The 22,527-nt window shown below is 37.2% G+C and overlaps 2 protein-coding genes across 2 annotated transcripts; both read right to left on the bottom strand.

Moving 5' to 3' along the window:
• Window positions 1-678: 678 nt before the first annotated feature.
• Window positions 679-2,505, bottom strand: LOC116143692. Its single transcript, XM_031429132.1, has 3 exons — window positions 2,415-2,505; window positions 1,069-1,994; window positions 679-717 (listed from the first exon to the last, which is right to left on the bottom strand). The coding sequence occupies exons 1-3, from the start codon at window positions 2,437-2,439 to the stop codon at window positions 679-681; spliced, it is 990 nt and encodes a 329-aa protein (XP_031284992.1). The 5' UTR covers window positions 2,440-2,505.
• A 17,253-nt stretch (window positions 2,506-19,758) lies between these two features.
• LOC116143691 (organ-specific protein S2-like) lies at window positions 19,759-20,823 on the bottom strand. The gene is made up of 2 exons (XM_031429131.1): window positions 20,809-20,823; window positions 19,759-20,529 (listed from the first exon to the last, which is right to left on the bottom strand). Exons 1-2 carry the CDS (start codon window positions 20,821-20,823, stop codon window positions 19,759-19,761), a joined length of 786 nt encoding a protein of 261 aa, XP_031284991.1.
• Window positions 20,824-22,527: the final 1,704 nt, after the last annotated feature.

Below are 22,527 nucleotides of genomic sequence, written 5' to 3'. Positions count from 1 at the left end.
TCCTAATTTAGTTATTAGTATTAGCCTTTATTAACTTTGTGTCAATCTGAACACAAGGCACAGAATGGTTTTTACTTCTTTTATCTATCTGATGTCATATATCAAAATAGTTGACCACAGAGGTACCACATGAGGTTATGATAAGCTTCATCTTATGCATCATAAACTTTCTGGAAAGAACGGCCTCAGAGATACTGACTCTCAGTGAAGTAATTAGTTTTAGATTATCTTTTGTGCATGTAAGTTGCAGTGTTGCACACAGACCTGAAGACTAACAAATGAAAAAGAATTTCATGATCTGGCTAGCTATCATGCTAATATGATTAGTCACAACGAAGTAAAACAAATAGAAAAATAACATAATTAACAAAGTCTCTGGACACTGAGACTGTTTCCCAAGTTTACAACCAAGGAGAATTAATGCACGATATAGCAAGATTTTATCCTACAACGCATATATAAGATAGAGGCAGTTTGACTTTGACACATCTAATTGCCCAAAACGGAATTTCCAGGAAACTGACCTCAGCAAGAATTAAGAATATTGCTGATAAGTGTACTGCCCTGAAATCTTCTTTTCCAGTATTGTAAATGTCTCCCTCTTTGGATTCCCTATTAAATATTTTAACAAGGTTTCATGATCGATAACAAAGCAAAATAGTAGAGCTATACTCTAAATTATATTGTGATTTCTAGATTCAGAGAAACAACAAAAACCTGATAATGGAAATACAAAAGAGTCAGCAAACATTCATATAAAAGTAAGAAGAAACAACATATAACTCAAAAAGAAGTTCACACACTTACCTCGTCTGAGTTAAAAATCTTCCACATACCACCCCACTAATCATCCCTGACATTATCAATAACGTTTGATTGGTGTAGAAAATACCAAGAATATATTTTGGGAGAAGCAAAACAACTATAATCCCCATTCCGTAACACATCAATAGCAATAGCATTTTGTGGCTCCTCACGATTAAATGAGTATAAACTACATCTTTTGGAGTCGAAAAAGAGACCATATGTGTAATTGGTTTGTCCTCCCCACTTTGATGGGTTAATTACCTTGGAACACATCATGTCATCGTAGCCATGAAACAAAGCTTGATCACCTAAATTATACACCTTCACCCATTCCATCCTTGACAAGTCAATTCTGTAAACTACAGGAGGATCAACTACAAATAGCTGATCATTTGAAGTCACCAACCTAATCCACTTATCATAATAACTGCACAAACGAGCTGCAAATTTCAGTTCCAAAAACCTTAGATCACAAGATCTCAGGTTGAATATCCCAATCTGAAAGTTACTGTCTAGAGCATATATCCTACCATCAAAAACAACTATATCCAATAGACTCCAACCCTTGTTAATATAATGGCATTCTTTCCACTTGTTATCTCTAGAAGTACAGAACTGCAAGCTTGAGCCATGCTTATAAAGAATCATAATAAGAAATTCTTGACCTTGAGATCCGAAGGAAGCAAAGATGCTACGGAAGATGCCAGAGTCACGACAATCATTAATATGAGGAGGCCGAGGCATGCAAGGGAATTGGATTTGATGTCCTGTACAAGGATTTATAACCCATAAAGCCCTTGAAACATCTTTTTTCTTGAGAGAGAGCATGATTAAGTATCCACTTGAAACACCAAGACAGAACTTGAAGTTGCAAAGATATCGAGGCAGCTTAGTCTTGTATTTCATTCGAGTAGCTATGTCAAAGAAATGGCAATACTTCTTAGCTCGTGCTGATGAATAAACAATAAGTGGTGAATGAGATGTCAAAAAACTCTGCTTAAATTCTGAATAAAACAATCTCCAGCTTCTGCAAACTTGACCAAGGTTTTGATAGTCTACTATATTCAGACTTCTAGAAATAATCTCAAGAAGTTCTTGCGGAAGATCAGCCCATGATGATGATCTCTTAAAGTGGAGCCTTCTTGCCTGATTGGATCTTCTATTATTCTCTATTTCCACCAATGTGCCTGCAATATTTTTCATAGTTGTAGAGTTATAACATAATCAGCTGAAAATATTATTCATTTATTAAAACCCAAACCTATTGTCTTATTCAATTACTAAGCTCAAAACCATTATCCAATATTCTACCCAAAATTGTTCTTGCAGAATCAACCATCAAAAAGAAACACGTTGAAATTTCGTAAAATTAATATAAAAAGATGATCAAATTAAGATCCATTTAATCAAAAACAAAAGAGACATTAGCCCTAGATTTTTGGTACCTCTGAAAACTAACTTGTGTAACCATCGATGCATAAGCAATTACAGAAAACAAGTATCATAAGCATTGTTATCTAAAACCCTTAAGAACCATTAAGTAAATAGTCTAAACTCATGACATAAAAAGTCACAAGAATAGTTAATCACTCATTAATCGCTTATACCTGATGTTCTTGACGGTGACCGCATATTTTAGAGATAGAAGAAGACAGTGATCCTAAACAAGGGTTTCGTTTATGTATCGATTTATGTTACTAAAGGAACAAATCCCTTCTGAGTCAGGTCTGGTAAAACGGGTCTATACCCGCGGTATCCGTATCCGTCAAAATAATAATACAGAGTATGGATCCATCATTTTGGACCCTTTTTTATTCACCGAACCCGGTCTGACCCATATTTTTGCAGGGCCGGGTATACTGCGGGTACCCGTGGAAATTAAAAAAAAAAAAAAATTGCCCAAAAACAAAATGCACAAGCCTGAAGCCCTAAACCTAATCCACCTTCGACCGTTCGACGTTCCACTTCGACCCTTCCTAACATCTCTCTCTCTCCATCTGCAATTCTGCATCTGTCCTCTGTTCGTTTAAAAAAGCTCCTTATTCTTCGTCGCCGCCGCCTGCTTAGGTAAGTAAGACCCTTCTCTCTCTCTCTCTTTCTCTCTTTTTTAATTCTTGTGTTTTTTGTTTGTCGTCCAATTTCTTTTTCTCGTATTTGTTGGGGGACAAAATTGAACTCTGATTCGTTTTGATCTTGAAGTTGAACAATCATTCAAGCATGAAGTTATGGCCATATTAAAAATATCATAATTTGCTTCTCTGATACCTTTGTTGGATGGAGCTGAATAGTATTGTATTAAAATTTTAGGCTAGAATTAATATGAACTTGTAATAGTTATATCCTTGGTCTTATTCTTTTATTAGTGTATTAATGGAAAGCGCATTTGAAAAAAAGATGAAAAGATCTAATCATATCACGGTTGAATGCCCTTTGTAAAGAACTAAAGTTATATGGGATTGAAGTGGACAAATATCATATTAAATTAAATCTCAAAAGCTACAAAAAAATAAAAATGAAAAATCACGTTTTTGAATCGGATTATTCTTCCTTTGACAGTAAAAAATTTCTGCATTCAGAGCTGCTTGTAACAAGACCATTTTTCAAGAAGGAAATTGGTTAATTTGAATTTGTTTTAATTGATTGCATGTTATGCACCATATTTGGCTTATATTTGTTCTGCAATTTGCACTTCAATGTATTATAGTTGATGTTTTACTATTGGATCTTTCATGGACACATGCTACAACTTTGTTGGGAATCTCATTGTTTGGCTGAAATTATGAAATACTGATGGTAGGACTGCTAGTTGATATGCAATCACTTATGCTATGTAATATACTGTATAACTAGTAATTCTTTGAGAAATATAAGATAAAATCCATTAAATAACTTTTATAAACATATATAAATAATGCAAAATCCGAAAATTCTAATTTTTAATTCATATAAATATATATACAAAATACTAATATACTTTAGTAAGTATAAGGTAATCTTGAACAATGCCGTTAAACTCCTCCGCTTCTTGACGCCCCACCTAGTCGTAAATCATCTAGTACCTGCAAAACAGTAAAATAACGGAGTGAGCACTAATTGCTCAGTAAGTAAACCAAACTGTATGACTGTTCTTCCTCCGTTACTCATATTCTTATTTTATTTTTCTCACTTTATGCTTTGCTAATATTCTTCATTCCTTTCTGGTATTCTGCGTTCTTTTATGATATTCTACATTCTTTTTTAATACTTTGATTTGCTACTTACCAATGTGCAAAGACAATGAATAAAACTGTATATCGTCGAGCACATAAAAATACTGAATCATGTAAGTAGCATAATACATATACAGAATAATAAACTTTCCTAAGAAAAGAACTTTCTTTTCTTTTCTGTTTATGTTTCTCTTATGTTGTATCTCTTTCTTTTCTTTCTTCTTTCTGATTTGCCGATCGGACTAAGTTGATGCATGGATTTAGAACCCTGGTCATGTGAGTGAGTATAGTCTTCATCTACATGCATTACTCACGGACTATACAAGTACGGTATCTCTCTGTTGTGGCCGCTCGCTCGTGGCGGCGTGCATGTAGGTATGCTCTGCTGGGTACAGTCTTCATCCACATACACTATTCATAGACTGTACAAATACAATATCTCTATGCTTGTGCCGCTTGCTCGTGGTGGCGTGTATGTGGGCATCTCTGTCACTCATGGGTTCCGCATCGCAAAAACCTTATATCATAGCATGCTATAGAAAGAGAATAGAAAGAGATACTGTACTATACACATTTTAACATGAATTTCTAAGCTATGGAAATTCTACACTTGCATTCTTTAAAAACATACACTTTCCATATATGAACATATCATTTCATTATGACCATTTTGCGGATGCATAACAAATTCATAGAAACATATCATCTTTAGGCTTATTTATACATACACAAGCTCATACTTAGGTAATATATAACATATTACACATAGCCTCCACAGTCATTCATTACATCAAATATATATGTTTATCAGCTGACTAATAGTATTGGTGATATGTGTTTTAAGATGAGACGGACGACTCGATCCGGTAAGAAGAATGCATCGAGTATGGGTGAGCCATCCAACCCGTTCGAATCTACTCCCCTATCCTCGATAAGGCGAGGATTCGTACCATTATTCAGCAGGTATTGGCAGAGAGCCAAGGGAGACCTATATCGGAGAGAGTTGAGACCTTAGTTGTTGTACTGATCACTAGAGGGGAGAGAGAAAGGTCGGTACCTCTGATAGTACAGAGTCGTCTTGAGCCCATTTATGGGTTACCTAGTCAACATCAGCCGTCAGAATTTAGAGGTACGACTGACCCAATAATGGCAGAAGAATGGATTAGATCTGTGGAGCATATGATAACACTTTTTCCTATGACAGATTGGGAGAAGATCCGGTATGCGAGTTTCTTGTTTAAGAGTGATGCCCGAATATGGTGGAAGCTGATGAAGGAGACTTATGATGTACCCACTGTGACTTGGGGAGATTTCAGACGACTTTTTGAGGCAAAATATAGGACAACTGACAGAATGCATGAAAAGATACAGGAATTTATTAGCCTACGTCAGGGAATCAGTTTAGTGAAAGAATACTCTATTAGATTTAATTCCTTGGCAAGGTTTGCACCAGGTATAGTGAGCACTCCAGAATTGAGGATGAACAAGTTTGTGCATGGGCTGAATCCAGAAATAGCTCGAGATGTGATGGTAGGTGCCCAGCCTCCTCAAACTTATAGTGAGGCTTTGGAACGAGCTTTACGAGCGAAAGTATTTGTGAATAAGTTAACTCCATTGACTCCATTAGCAGCAATGCCTAGTAGTCCACCTCTTGCTCCACAAAGAGACAGGTTTGATACCTTCAGCAATAGAGAAGGGAAGAATAAGAAAAGATTTTAGTCAAAGAGAAACATGAGGGACAGGAAGAATAAACGGCCAAGGACTATTGAGTTTCCCCAATTTTAGAAAAACACACTCATTTATTACACATGGGATTGTAGAGAGATTTGAGTTTGAAACCTATTACAGTAGATCAACCCATTAAGATAGAATTGCTAGATGGTGATAGTGTGGTAACTCGGGAGATGCTTCTAGGGGAGTCTATAGTGATCCATGGAAGAATGTTGCCAGTATATTTTATTGTGTTTGACATGCTCGACTTTGATGTTATTTTGGGCATGGATTTCCTAGGGAGATATAAAGTAGAAATTGATTGTCGAAAGAAGAAAGCAAGATTTGATCTTGATGACGGCGATAAGTTTAGTTTCAGAGAGAGCCATTAACTTAGTATGTTAATTAGTAGTGTAAAAGCCAGAAAGATTTTAAGAAAAGTGTGCTCCGGGTATATTGCCCAGGTGGTGCAAAGTAGTGAGTTCCCTCGATCAAAGATCCAGAATGTGCCAGTAGTCCGGGAGTTCCCAGATGTATTTTCGGATGATTTGTCAGGTTTACCTCCAGAAAGAGAAACGAAGTTTAGCATTGAGTTGGCACTAGGGATAGCACCAATTTCTAAAGCCCCTTATCGTATGGCCGTAGCCGAACTCCAGGATTTGAAAAAGCAAGTCCAAGAACTCCTAGACAAGAGTTTTATTTGACCTAGCCATTCTCCCTAGGGTGCTCCGATTCTATTTGTAAAGAAGAAAGATGGGTCGCTACGAATATGTATAGATTACAGAGAGTTGAATAAAATGACAGTGAAGAATAAATACATGTTACCTCACATAGATGATTTATTTGATCAGCTTAAAGGAGTCGTAGTGTTTTCAAAGATTGATCTGAGGTCGGGTCATCATCAAGAGTTGCACAACAAGATACCGCCAAGACTGCATTTCGGACCAGATATGGGCATTATGAGTTTGTGGTGATGCCTTTTGGGTTAACCAATGCCCTAATAGTCTTTATGGACTTGATGAACCGGGTGTTTCATGACTGTCTTGATCGATTTATAGTGGTGTTTATTGATGACATCCTGGTTTATTCTAAGACAAGAGAAGAGCATGAAGAGCATCTGAGATTTATGCTGTAGCGATTGAGAGATAAGAAGTTGTTTGCCAAATTTTCTAAATGTGAGTCATGGTTGGATCAAGTTATCTTTTTGGGCTACATTGTCTCAAAAGAAGGTGTGTTAGTAGATCTCAGCAAGATAAAGGCAATCTTAAAGTGGCAAAGGCCGAAGACAGTGAAAGAGGTTAGAAGTTTCTTAGGGCTTGCAGGTTATTACAAGCGGTTTGTAGCAGGATTTGCCCAATTGGCTAAGCCGCTTACAGCTCTTACCAAATAGATAACTCCTTTCATATGGTTAGATGTGTGTGAAGAGAGATTTCAAGAGTTAAAAGAAAGACTCACCACAGCTCCTATTCTAACATTACCATAGGGGGGTATAGACTATGATATTTATACAAATGCCTCATTTTAGGGACTTGGTGCTATGTTAATGCAGTTGGGTAGGGTAATAGCTTATGCTTCCCAACAGTTGAAAGAGTATGAGACAAGATACCCTACATATGATTTAGAATTAGCAGTCTTAGTCTTTGCATTAAAGATATGGAGACATTACTTGTATGGGGCAAAGAGTAATATTTATACTGATCATAAAAGTTTAAAGTATTTCTTCACCCAAAAGGAGTTGAATATGAGACAAAGGAGATGGTTGAAGCTAGTAAAAGATTATGATTGTGAAATTAAGTATCAGTTTGGAAAAGCCAATGTGATAGCTGATGCCTTGAGTAGAAAAGCCTTTTTGTCTCAGCTCACAGTGCAGAAAGAACTACTGAAAGAATTTCTCAAGGAACAGATAGAGGTGGTACCAAGAAGAATTGTCAGGTTAGAAATTCAATCTACTATATTGGAAGAGATTAAAGAAAAGCAAGCTATCGACGAGTGGTGATAGTAGACAGATTAACCAAATCAGTGCATTTTCTTCCAGTAAAAGACAGTACCACCTTAGATCAGTTGGCTCAGATCTACATCAGAGAGATAGTTAGATTGCATGGGGTGCCTAAGACAATAGTATCAGATAGAGATTTCAGATTTATTTTAGCTTTCTAGACTAATCTACAGAGAAACTTGGGTACCAGGTTAGCATTTAGTACAACTTACCACCCACAGACAGATGGCCAAACTGAGAGACCAATCAGGTGTTTGAGGACATGCTAAGAGTGTGTTGTATGGATTGTAAAACGATCTGGCATGAGATGCTATCATTGATAGAGTTTGCTTATAATAACAGTTATCAATCTACAATTAGGATGACTCCTTATGAAGCTCTATATGGTAGACAATGTAGATCTCCAGTATACTAGGACGAAGTGGGAGAGAAAGAAGTTTTGAATGCAACTCTTGGACTGGAGATAACTCAGAAAATGATGGAAGATATTAAGGTGATCAAGAACAGAATGAAGCAAGCTCAAGACAGACAAAAGAGTTATGCGGATTTAAAAAGAAAGAATGTAGAATTTGAAGTGGGTGATAAGAGTGTTTATTAAGATTTCCCCCTACAAGCGGGTAATGTGGTTTGGTGGTAAAGGAAAACTTGCCCCTAGATACATTGGCCCCTTTGAAGTGTTAAAACGAGTGGGAAAGGTAGCTTACAAATTAGCGCTACCACCAAATATGGATAGAGTGCACAATGTTTTTCATGTATCAATGCTTTGAAGATATGTCAGTGATCCCTTCCATATATTGAAAGCAGAAAAAGTGGAATTAGAGGAGAATCTTGTTTACGAGGAGCGCCTAGTTCAGATACTAGACAGAAAAGTTAAAGAGCTCCGAAATAAGAGTATTCCCTTAGTAAAAGTTCTATGAAGGAATCATACAGTGGAAGAAGCTACATGGGAAGTGGAGCAAGATGTACGTAACCGCTATCCTGAGTTGTTCATTTGAATTTCGAGGACGAAATTCTTTTAAAGGGGGGAGACTTGTAACACCCACATCAAGGTACATAATTTTACTTATGCCTTAATACCCTTAGCTGGATTTCTTTGAAGTTGCTTTACACAAATGTGAAGAAAATTCCTTAAAACTTCATTAGAGGTAAAATGGTATTTTCACTCCTAATTAGTTGAAAAAGTGAGAAGTGAAAGGAAGCAAAATAATGTGCAGAAGATAATAAAAATGAGGGTATTTTAGTAATTGACTAAAGGACATAGATGAAATTTCATAGAAAGTGTAAGGGCAAAATGGGAATACATGCTTATATTATTTGATAGAAGGTTTAATTTGAAGAGACCTTAACTAAAGTGCAGCCCTTGTTCACGCCATCTTCTCCTCATTTTCTCTCAATTTTCTTCACTAAATTTCAAAGGGAAATCATAGGATTTGGCTTGGATTTTTATAGATTTTCAATCCTAAAGTATCCTAAGGTAAGATTCTAACAAAAAGAGTGTGATTAAACTTTAAAGTTTTAAATTCTTATGGTTTTTATATGATCTAGGTCCAAGAGGAAAAGATTTAGAGCAAAAGGGAAGTGATCTCATATATTCAAGGTAAGTAAACCTAATTTTGAACTTGATTTGAGTAAGACTTGTGTTGAATGAATTTTTGCATATTTGGATATGATGGTATGAGAGAGTTATTGGCTGTTTTTGATGTTTAATGATGTGTAATTTCCAGCCATGAGAAGTAGTGTATGGTTATGTGATGATTTAGTGAAGTTATTGAAGAATTAGTGTTGAAATTTTTGAAGTATAGAGAATTGTTGAAAATGGATAGGTTTGATACTAAATTTAGTGAGTTTTTGGCTCACAATTTGGTTGAATTAGAGAGTTGTGGAAGTATAGCCAACATGGTAGTTGTATGTGCATATGAAATGTTTGATGAAAATCCAAAGAGAAATTGCATGCATGAGTTAGTTAAATCCTAATGAAGAAATGGTTAGAGAAAGGCAAGAATTGAAGTTTGATGATAATCAATGGAATTAGTTGTGTCATGGGTTTTTAACATATTACATGTTTTCACAGGGGAGAATGATTAAGAAAGGTTAGGGAGTAAGTGGAGGTAAATAGGTATGGAAAAGCCTTAAAGTAGGCATGTTACCATGGTTGCCCTGTCAAATCCGTGGCCTTCTGAGTGGTTTTTTGGCATCTTACCTATCAAACTGGGTTGGGAACTAAACATAAAAGTTGTAGCGCTTTCTCTAAGCTTTAAAATGAGACCAAGACCATAGCAATCCGATCTGTATAACTTGAGAAATGCCTTCTTGAATATGATGTGTGCAGAATGACTCCTCAAAAGTGCTTCTAAGTGTCGCCAAACTCCTCCGCTTCTTGACGTCCCACCTGGTCGTAAATCATCTAGTACCTGCAAAATAGTAAAATAAAGGAGTGAGCACTAATTGCTCAGTAAGTAAACCAAACTGCATGACTGTTCTTCCTCCGTTACTCATGTTCTGATTTTCCTTTTCTCAATTTATTCTTTGCTAATATTCTTCATTTCTTTCTGGTATTCTGCGTTCTTTTCTGATATTCTGCGTTCTTTTTTGATACTCTGATTTGCTACTTACTAACGTGCAAAGACAATGAATAAAACTATACATTGTCGAGCACATAAAAATACAGAATCATGTAAGTAGCACAATACATATGCAGAATAATAAACTTTCCTGAGAAAAGAAATTTCTTTTCTTTTCTTTTCTATTTCTCTATCTCTTATGTTGTATCTCTTTCTTTTCTTTCTTCTTTCTGATTTGCCGATCGGACTGGGTTGATGCATGGATTTGGAACTCTGGCCATGTGAGTGGGTGCAGTCCTTATCTACATACACTACTCACGGACTGTACAAGTACGGTAACTCTCTGCTGTGGCCGCTTGCTCGTGGCGGCGTGCATGTAGGTATGCTCTGTTGGGTACAGTCCTCATCTACATACATTACTCACAGACTGTACAAATACTATATCTCTCTGCTGATGCAGCTCGCTCGTGGTGGCGTGTATGTGGGCATCTCTGTCACTCATGGGTTTCGCATGGCAAAAACCTTATATTATAGCATGCTATAGAAAGAGAATAGAAAGAGATACTATACACATTTTAACATGAATTTCCAAGCTATGGAAATTCTGCACTTGCATTCTTTAAAAACATACACTTTCCATATATGAACATATTATTTCATCATGACCATTTCGGTGATGCATAACAAATTCATAGAAACATATCATCCTTAGGCTTGTTTATACATACACAAGCTCATACTTAGGTAATATATAACATATTACACATAGCCTTAATGGTCATTCATCACATCAAATATATATGTTCATACAATCATTAAATAATCACAAAAACCACTCATTCAAATATGCTTCCTAACCCTTTAAGCATCATTTTTATACTTGGAATTAATCATAGATTATTAGACTAAAAATAAACTAATAAAGTAGAAGCACTTTTGATGTAGTCATTCTGCACACATCATATTCAAGAAGGCATATCTTGAGTTATACACATCGGATTGCTATGGTCTTGGTCTCATTTTAAAGCTTAGAGAAAGCGTTACAACTTTTATGTTTAGTTCTCAACTTAGTTCGATAGGTAAGATACCCAAAAATCACTTGGAAGGCCACAAATTTGACAGAGTAACCATGTTAACATGCCTACTTTAAGGTTTTTCCATACTTATTTACCTCCACTTACTAATTCCTAATCATTCTCCCCTGTGAAAACATATAATATGTTAAAAATCCATGACACAACTAATTCCATTGATTATCATCAAACTTCAATTATTGCCTTTCTCTAACTCTTTCTTCATTAGGGTTTAGCCAACTCATGCATGCAATTTCTCTTTGGATTTTCATCAAACACTTCATATACAAATGAAACTACCATATTGGCTACACTTCCAAAACTCTCTAATTCAACCAAATTGTGAGCCAAAAACTCACTAAATTTAGTATCAAACCTGTCCATTTTCAACAATTCTCTACACTTCAAAAATTTCAACACTAATTTTTTCATAACTTTACTAAATCATCACATAACCATACACTATTTCTCATGGCTGGAAATTACACATCATTAAACATAAAAAACAGCCAATAACTCTCACATAGCATCATATCGAAACATGCAAAAATTCATTCAACACAAGTCTTGTTCAAATCAAGTTCAAAATTAGGTTTACTTACCTTGAATATATGAGATCACTTCCCTTTTGCTCTAAATCTCTTCCTCTAGGACTTAGATCATATAAAAACCATAAGAATTTAAAACTTTAAAGTTTAATCACACTCCTTTTGCTAGAATCTTATCTTAGGATGCTTTAGGATTGAAAATCTATAAAAATTCAAGCCAAATCCTATGATTTCCCTTTGAAATTTAGTGAAAAAAATTGAGAGAAAATGAGGAGGAGAACATGGAGTGAACAAGGGCTGCATTTGGTTAGGGTTTCTTCAAATTAAACCTTATATCAAATAATATAAGCATGTATTCCCATTTTGCCCTTACACATTTGTTGCGAACCTACCCAGATTTCTTACTCAATCACACACACAAACATTAACACTAGATGTATTCCACAGTTCAATATAATCACCCAGTAACATTCAGAATCACAGAGTATGTATTGTATTGAGAAGTTCAAAATTACACTCAACTATGGACTATATCTCAACCTCAGATCTACAAGAATTCAAATAACAAAACAATGGAAGCAATGGAAACTGATATGCTGGACTTCGAGGGCCAGCTACCTCCCTTTTTACATATTCAAACACTCTTGCATGACTTCCACTCATCCCCGATTGGAGGTCACTCTGGATTTTTCAAAACTTACAAAAGGCTGATGAATGTGTTTTATTGGGATGGAATGAAGAGGGACATCCAGACATATGTGAACTCTTGCAGTGTGTGTCAACAGAATAAATATGAAACATTACGACCAGCTGGATTATTACAGCCTCCCCCGATTCCAATTCAGGTTTGAGAAGACATTTCTATGGATTTTATAGTGGGACTCCCAAAAGTACATAATGTGGATACTATCCTGGTGGTAGTTGACAGACTCACTAAATATAGCCATTTCCTCACACTCAAGCACCCTTTTATAGCAAAGGAGGAAGCAACAACATTCATTAAAGATGTAGTAAAGCTCCACGGGTTTCCAAGAACGATTGTGTTGGATCGCGATTGTGTGTTCATGAGCCATTTTTGGGACGAATTGTTCAAGCAGGCTGGAACTAAGCTTCATATGAGCTCGGCTTATCATCCGCAGATGGATGGATAAGCGGAGGTTGTTAACAGGTGTTTGGAAACTTACCTCCGCTGTTTTGTGGGAAATCAGCCTTGGCAGTGGCCTCACTAGATTCCGTGGGCTGAATTCTGGTTCAACACTACATATAGCAGTTCCACGGGTATGAGTCCCTTCAAAGCTTTATACGGAAGAGACCCTCCAGCATTACTGAAATACACAGACCACAGTTCCTCGGTGGATGAAGTTAATTAACAAATACAGACCCGCAACAACATTTTACTTGAGCTTAAGGAGAATTTGCACAAAGCTCAAAACCGCATGAAAAGTTTTGCCAATGAGAAGAGAAGGGATGTCCAGTTTGAAGTGGGAGAATCTGCCTACCTGAAGCTACAACCCTACCGTCTGAAATCTCTAGCTGCATGCTGCAATGAAAAGCTAAGTCCCAGGTTTTATGGTCATTTCCAAGTCCTTGAGAAAATTGGATTAGCCGCTTACAAGTTAGATCTACTAGAAACTGCCCGTATCCATAATGTATTTCATGTGTCTCAACTCAAGAAGGCCAATTTTCCATCACCACATATTCAGCCCCTCTCGGATTCACTGAATAAGGACCTGGTCTTGGTTGTTGAACCGGAGGAATTGCTTAAACTTCGCAGGTTACTCAACGGTCAAAGGGAAGTTCTTGTTAAGTGGAAGGGGTTATCCCACCATGAGAATACTTGGGAAGAATATGACACCCTGAATCTGCAATTCCCTTCATTCCACCTTGAGGATAAGGTGGCTCTCCTTCGGGAGGGTATTGATACAACACGCGAAGTGCTGGTGTATAACAGGAAGCGTGGGAAGAAGCACCAAGGAATCAACCGTGATAAAGGAAGCAACTAAAATGTGAAGAGTGTGAAGTGAAGAAAAAGGTTAAGTGGACAGGTGGCAAAAGATAAGTGGTGGAGGATTAAATTCTGTTAAGGGAAGAAATGAATAAAAGGAGCAGTAGAGGATGAAAAAGGGAATTGAGAAAGAAGTTAGTAAAAGGGGAGGTAGCTGGCCCTCGAAGTCCAGCATATTAGTTTCCATTGTTTTGTTATTTGTATTCTTATAGATCTGAGGTTGCTTAAGTCCAGCTTGGAGAATACCTCAGCTCCCCCGAGTTCGTCGAACAATTCATCAATGGCTAGAATGGGAAATCTGTCAGGAATGGTCAGTTTGTTGAGTGCCTTATAATCTACACAAAACCGCCAGCCACCATCCTTTTTCTTAACCAACAACACAGGACTGGAGAAAGGGCTGATACTAGGCTTAATAATCCCCGAAGCTAACATCTCCCCAATGATCGTCTCAATTTTGTTTTTTTTTTTTGGTAATACGGATATCTATAAGGCCTAAGGTTTGGGGGTTGGGCATTGGGTATTAAACGAATGGCATGATCCTGGGGTCTACTAGGGGCAATTCTGGCAGAGGCTCAAATACAGATCGGAATTTTTCTAACATTAGAATCAGCCTACTACTGACATTGGCCTCCTCATCTGACTGTTTTTGCAATTGCCCAAATTCCACCATGTATCCAGTGCCTTCACTCCTCAACGTTATGATCATGGCTTTCAAGGAGACCATTGTTTTACTAAGTGCGGGGTCCTCTATAAGTGTCACCTTTTCCTCACCTAATTTAAACTTTATCACCTGCTTACTCCAATTCATCGTAGTCTCCCCTAATGTTTCTAACCATGTCATGCCTAGCACCACATCTGCACTACTCATGTCAAAAGGAAAAAAATCTTGAATTATTCGCACACTCTAGACTTCCAAACACACTGCCTTACACTCTCCCTCACTCCGTACTTTATACCCATCTCCAACTCTCACCCCAAACGCCTATGTTCGCTCTACAGCAATACCCAACTTCTCTACAATCTCTCTGTTAATGAAATTGTGGGAAGCCCCACTGTCAATCAAGATAATAACCTCTTGACCCATAATACTTCCCTTCAACTTCATCGTTTTTGGGCCATTGATTCCCATAACCGAGCTAAGGGAAAGTTCAACATTACCTTGGCTTTGTTCTTTCGTCGCTCTTTAACTGATTTCCACGTCACCTGGATCCAAATCTTCTTCTTCTTCATTAACTAGGATTACTTGAAACTGCTTCTCACCACACTTATGGCCAAAGAAATACTTCCCATCACACTTGAAGCATAACCCTTTTTCTCTTTTTCGTTGTATTTCGACCTCTGTCATTTTTCGAAAAGGATATTCGCGTCGCGGTGGGTGAGTTCTATCGAAGGATCTGAAGGTTGTAGATGTGTAATCACAAGGAGAGGAATTCACCGATGAACCCACGGCAGCACCCTCTGCGTTTCGTCGCCCCGAATGTGAGAATGAGTTTGAGAAGGAATTTGATTTTAGGGATTCAGTCGAAATTGGGGCTTTTAGTGAATCTCCGGGTCGGGTTGATATTGGGTTAAAGCTCTTGGGTCCAAAATTGCTTGACCCGACATTTAATCCAGGCCATTCACCTATTGGTTTTTGCTGGACCAGCCTTAATCTCCTCTAAGGCCCAATTACGTTCCTCTACTCTGTGGGCTCTCTCTATTGTTTGGAGAAGAGAAGTGGGCTGGATCAACCTCAATTCAGCCCGAATTTCTGCCTTCAGACCATTAAAAAACGCAGCGTTTAGGATCTCTTCTTTCTCTTTCACCAGCAAAGCAGCTACAGCTTTGAATCTTCGTCTGTAATCCGCAACTGTACTATTTTGTTTCATGGCCATGAGAGTTTCATAAGGGTTACTCTCTTGAGATCCGCTAAATCTCTGAATTAGAGCAAGTTTGAACGATGGCCACGACGTTACCGGGGCCCTGACTTCCATCCATTGATACCAGTTAATGGCTTCCCCTTCCATACACACTGCCGCAACTGTTAGCTTACCTTCATCAGGAATTTCATTCAGAGTGAAATACCTTTCAATTTTAAAGATCCACCCGTAAGGATCCTCACCCACGAAAATGGGTAATTCCAGTTTCCTTCCTCCCAAGTCACTCTGACTTTGTCCCAAACTCCTTGATCCACTTGCTCTGTTTTGATTTTCCCCCTCCTGATTTCTCAAGTTTCTGGATGAATTCTATTCCCCACGTCCAGCTTCTTCTTCATCCTTTCTCCTAATCCAACTCTATATCTCTACCATGCATTCGCGAACAGTCCCCATATCCACACCTAATTTCGTCACCTCCCGTTCCACATTATCAAGTCTAGATTCCATTCTCGTTGCTATCATAACCCACACACCTGCTTTGATACCAATTTGTTGCAAACCTACCCAGATTTCTTACTCAATCACACACACAAACACTAACACTAGATGTATTCCACAGTTCAATATAATCACCCAGTAACATTCAGAATCACAGAGTATGTATTGTATTGAGAAGTTCAGAATTACACTCAACTATGGACTATATCTCAACCTCAGATCTACAAGAATTCAAATAACAAAACAATGGAAACAATGGAAACTGATATGCTGGACTTCGAGGGCCAATTACCTCCCCTTTTACTAACTTCTTTCTCGATTCCCTTTTTCATCCTCTGCTGCTCCTTTTATTCATTTCTTCCCTTAACAGAATTTAACCTCCACCACTTATCTTTTGACACCTATCCACTCTACCTTTTTCTTCACTTCACACTCTTCACACTTTAGTTGCTTCCTTTATCGCGGTTGATCCCCTGGTGCTTCTTCCCACGCTTCCTGTTATACACCAGCACTTCGCGTGTTGTATCAACTTTCTATGAAATTCTATTTATGTCCTTTAATCAATTACTAAATACTCTTATTTTTATTATCTTCTTCACATTATTTTGCTTCCTTTCACTTCCCACTTTTTCAACTAATTAGGAGTGAAAAGACTATTTTACCCCTAATGAAGTTTTAAGGAATTTTCTTCACATTTGTCTAAGATAACTTCAAAGAAATCCAACTAAGGGATTAGGGCATAAGTAAAATTACGTACCTTGATGTGGGTGGTACATGCTACATTTTGATTTTTTTTGTTTTGTATTTTCTATTCAGGTCTTCTAGTGGACTGTGATGAACTCTTTTTTGGTTTGAAATTTCAAATTGATGCCATTGCAAAAATCAAGTCAAATAGCCACCTATCAAACTCTAGTATTATATTTTGGAAGTACCACTACCACAAGCTAATGCACCCATGCAAGTAATAATCTGACTACCCTCGTGCTGTTTCTGTTTTCGGTCAAACCGGTTTTGGCACTAGTGCTGTATACTATCCGAGCCGAGCCGAACACTACGGTGTTCGAAGCTTGGCTTGTGAAAATTTAACAAGCTCGAGCTCGAGCTTGGGTTCGACGAGCTTTGAAAACCAGGCTTGAAGCTTGAGTTCGTTAAATATTTTGAGCTCGAATTCAGCTCGCGAACCGCTCGTTTATGAGTCCTCAATCCAAAGCAATCCACCAATAATCCTTCAAAATAGCCCCAATCCAAAGCTAACCCACTAATCATCACCAACCATCAACAGATCCAAAGCCAAATGCCACAAATATATGACTCAAAATTCCATCGACTATGAGAGATAGAAGAAAAAAGAAGATGAGAGAAAAGAAAAGCAAAGAGGGAGAAGGAAAGAGATGGAAGAGCAAAGGAGAAGTAAGAAGAAAGGTGAAGAAGAAGGAAAAATGAGGAGAAGAAAGACGAAGGAGAAAAAAGATGAAGAAAAGGGAAGGAGAAAGTGTTGGTGCTGGAGAAAGAAGATAGGGTTTAGGAAGTGGGATGATTTATATTGGATAGAGTAAATTACATATAACCCCCTGATACTTAAAAAATAGCACTTATACCCTTTCGAGCCATTCACGAGCCTATCAAACCGAGTAGTGAGTGGTTCGACTCAAGCTCGACTCGACAAAAGTCGAGCTGAACCTGGCTCGCTTACAGCCCTAGGTTTTGCATGTAGTTGCTTTCTGGAGTGTAACGCCCCACTTGAGGTACGTTGTTATTGTTTCCTCTTTCACCCTTAATCGAGTTGGTTTTTGTTATCGTTTGATTTAGTGTTGTGTTGAATGTTTGCCCTGAAATTGGTTGAAAATAGAAGAAGTTTAGTATTTCAGTCTTCGCCGGGGCGAAGAAGAATCTTCGCCGCGGCGAAGAGGTGTTGAAGCCACGGGGAAGCTGCTGGACAGTTTCGCCGCAGCGACAGAAGTTTCTTCGCCGCGGCGACAGGCCGTTTAAAATTTTTGTTTGTTGAATTTTAAATATTTTCTCCCTAACAATTTGACCTTTAACCCCTAATTAGCAGGAAAAGTGGGGGTTAATTGTAAGGAATTTTCATGGAGAATATGTTGATTTAGGGGTGAGTTTGTAATGAATCAAAGGATATGATGGAATTCCCAAAGAAGAATAAGGCAAAATGGGAATGAGTGTGTTTAATTTCATTAAAAGGAATTAGAATCAAGAAACCCCTCATTTTTCTCTTCTCAAACGCAACTTCCCTCCTTACTCCTCTCAACTTCTCTCTTCTTTTGATCAAGGTTTTCCAAGGGGTTTTGAAGTGATTTGGGGTGGAAAATAACCTAAGGCTTCCTAAGGTAAGGATTTCTCCTTAAGTTGTGTTGATGTGAGTTTTAGTTCTTTGGTATTTGAGGTTTCATTCTTTTGGTATTATGAGGAAAGTCAAGCTAAACAAGTGAAAGGAAAAGTTGTGAAGTCTCTCCATAACAGGGTATAAAACCCACCCAAGTTGAGATTTATGAAATTTCTTGATTAGGGTTTTGATAGACTTGATGTATGTATGTGATGTCATGTAATATGCATGTATGAAGGATGAATAAGATTTCTATGCCTTGTGAGCAGGGCCGGCTTAAGGGTAGGCAGGTGAGGCACCTGCCTAGGCCCCAAAAAAATGGGGGCCCAAATTTTTAAATTTTTTTTTTTTTTTTTTTGAATATCTTACAAAAATGAAAATGGCTTATATTTTCTTATCTAAGCCAAGGGGCCCCAAAAAAAAAACTAAAAAAGCCCAAATTTATCATAAACTTTTTACATATATCTCCACCCAAAGTTTAACAAAATAGCAAGTTTATACCTCTAGTTTTATAATTCTAGTTTATACCCTTAAATTAACACATTGAATCTCTTTAACAATGGAGATTAAAATAGTCATTTACATATCTCAAATTACTCACCCTAATTTAATCCCAAAATTTGACATTCACATAAATCATCTCCAACCCTCTTCTGCAACTAGTGGTTGCAGTTGATTTCGGTCAATTTTGGTTTCGGTTGATTTTCTTACCAAAATCGACCGAAATCATCATTTTATCATTTCCCAACCTTGATAGCCCTCGATTTGACTAATTTTTGATGAATCTCGCAACCCAACTCCACCTCACGACAGCCATTTCCAGCCTTTTTGGCATGTACCTAGCATTGTTGGCCTTCTCCAACACCACCATCTTCCTCCCCTCAGCCCTCTCACCAAAACCCCTATCATACCTTATCCGTTTACTCTGCCAATCGCTGGCCATTAATACCTTTTGGGCTATGACTTCTCAAGTCTTTTCTTATCAATCTTGGCATTAGAAATTACCCATCACTTCTCCAACATCTACTCTCCAAAACCCCCCCACCAACCTAACCTTGTTAGCCTGTCGATTGTTGTCCACCTCTCCTAGTGATTTTTCATCTCAAAAGGAAAAATAATAATAATAATAATAATATTAATATATGCTTATATTATTAGAGGACCCCAAAATAACTCATGTCTAGGGTCATAAATGTTCTAGAGACGGCCCTGGGTCTTGGTTCTAAGTCCTTGACAAAGAGTTTATTCGGGGTTGGTTTAACATCATTATGATAAATTGTAAGATCGGGTCTAGGTTCGAAATCCTTTAAAAGAGATTTCTTTTCAGTAGGTTTGATATCATTGTGGTAAATGCTGATATCGGGTCTCGACTCGAAATCTTTTAAGAAGGATTTGTCTTGGGTTGGCTTGATATCATTGTGGTAAATTGTGAGATCAGGTCTAGGCTCAAAATCCTTGAGAAAGGATTTGTCTTCGGTTGGTTTGAGATCGTTATCGTAAATGGAGATATCAGGCCTAGGCTCAAAATCCTTAACGAAGGATTTCTCTTGTGTTGGGTTAAAATCATTACTGTAAATGGAGATATCCGGCCTAGGCTCAAAATCCTTAACAAAGGATTTCTCTTGTGCAGGTTTAAGATCGTTAATATAAATGGAGATATCAGGCCTCGACTCAAAATCCTTCACAAAAGATTTCTTTTCTGTTGGATTGACGTCATTACCATAGATGGAGATATCAGGTCTCGGTTCAAAGTCTTTAACAAAAGACTTCTCTTCTTCATGACAATCAGCTTTCTCATTAGAGAGGGACCTGGTAGGATCAGCACGACCAAGGCTAATTCGGATTGATTCTTCTATCGACTGATCTTTTACGGCATCTCTCCAGTATTCTCCCATGTCTTTCCTTCCATCTATAGTGTTAGCCAACTGCACAAAATAAACACAAAATTTAGACCTGGCAAATCATTGAAACTTGATAAAAGAAAGATCAATAATCGAGAATAACAAAATGTTTTACTTGAACTTTAAAGTTTCAAACAGAATTGCATTACCAAGAGAAGTAAGGAGAGTGTAGAGAAAGAAAGAAATAAAGCTTTCATCTCTGCTGTGAGAAAAGATAGTTCAACTGTTATGATTTGCTTGGAAGCCTTATACATATCTCCCTATATATAGGGGAAAAAATGGGAAGAATTTCAAATTCCATACCTTCATGTAGGCCATGATCAAGATTTGTAAAATTAAGCCAAAAATTTGACCATGATTCCAGTACCATGCATTGTAAGAAGATTATTGGTTGAGTTGTTTGCTGATGAGTTTTATACAACTTGCCATTTCTGAACCTTTAATAATTTATTCAGGGTTGGTGGATGCATATGAAACTCGAGGTGCCACTTAAATATCTTTTATTCAAGATTTTGTTAGAAAAGGTTAAGGTTCGTTAGTGATGGTGAAAGCAGAATTAAACTCTACTTTTTAATCAATCAAACAGTTTTCCAATCATCTATCTCCGTTTTCTTCCTAATTCCTCTCTGTCATCTATTTCATATTGCCCAATTCACCGTTTTCCATCTAAGTCACCGTTGTCTGACAATTCTCCGTCATCAGTCAATTTTCGCAGCCTTATGTTGGAATTGATTAAGTGTTGTGAGTATTGAGTTTAGTTTCATGAACTATCTCTAGGTGGTGGAGTAGTTTCATAAGGATTCTTGGGAGTATGAATCCCTCCTAGATGCTAACAGTTGATAGTTTTAAGATCCTAAAAAATTAGTTGAGATACACGTAAACTAGTTCGAACACCTCCGGTCAAAATAAAAACAAAGGGTTTAGTTTCATGCGTTTAAAAATCCTAATATAGATCTAGCCATAAAACAAATGGTTGAAGAAACTAACAAATAGACAGCAACCGGAAAACTTTGATAGAGAATGGTAAACTGGCCTGGTCGGAAATTTGTGACAAGAACGATAAACTGACATGAAACGACAGATTGAGAAAAGAGAATGGTAAACTAGCCTATCTAGTGATAATTTATTTTGTTCAATAATAGAAGAGATAAACATTTTTGTTAATAATAAACGAGATACATGATTTGTAAGACATTGGATCAAAACAGCTTTAATGGTTGAAATTCAATACAACTTGCATAATTAACGAATTTCAGGAATATCATATTTGGATAAAAAACACTTTTAATGTTTGAAATTTAATAAAACGTGCGTTCGAGTTTGCATTCAGTGAATAAAAGAAAATTATAGACAGTCTACCTGAAGATCGAATTTGCATAGAAGGTCTTACCTTTAATAGTTAATGGATTCAAATTGGACCAGTATAACTCATGCATAAAGCATAATACATCTGTAGTTTTAATGGAGGATCTCTTCATTATTGAAAATTACACTACTGTGAGTGGCAGACATCCATGCATGCTAAAGATGATCGTAAAGAACACCTAACAACTACCACTCTCCAATACAATATATAAATTAAAAGATTTCGTCGAAAGATTTTTGGCCAAAAGACGTTGCCAGCGATATTAATTATGTTGCCTTGTCTTTACATTAATTATTGTCCATCTTCCTTTTTATTCCTAGATAAACTCCAAGACACTAACAAAAGGATGGCAGATCTTTTGCTTTTGCTCAAAATTAATTTTTTAAGATGTGTTGTAAATGGAATGCTCTTTCATGATTCAGCTCAAGAAATTAAAAAGAACAACTTAGACAAATTAGTTGCCACAAATGACTGAAAGATACTAATTAAAGGAGAGTCCAGAAATCGATAGCAGAGAGAGCTTTCATGCAGATTCAAGTGCACTAAAGAGTCCTACATATCCACCTCTGTTTTGCGAGGAAGCAATCTACCTCTTACTCTACATTAATTTTATTGATGTGTATTCTACCTTATAATAATTATATGCTATGTCCTTT

The sequence above is a fragment of the Pistacia vera genome, unplaced genomic scaffold (assembly GCF_008641045.1).
Source record: "Pistacia vera cultivar Batoury unplaced genomic scaffold, PisVer_v2 Contig432, whole genome shotgun sequence".
Lineage (NCBI taxonomy): Eukaryota > Viridiplantae > Streptophyta > Magnoliopsida > Sapindales > Anacardiaceae > Pistacia > Pistacia vera.
Note: the sequence above shows the minus strand (reverse complement) of the source record. Positions and strands in the feature narration are given on the sequence as shown.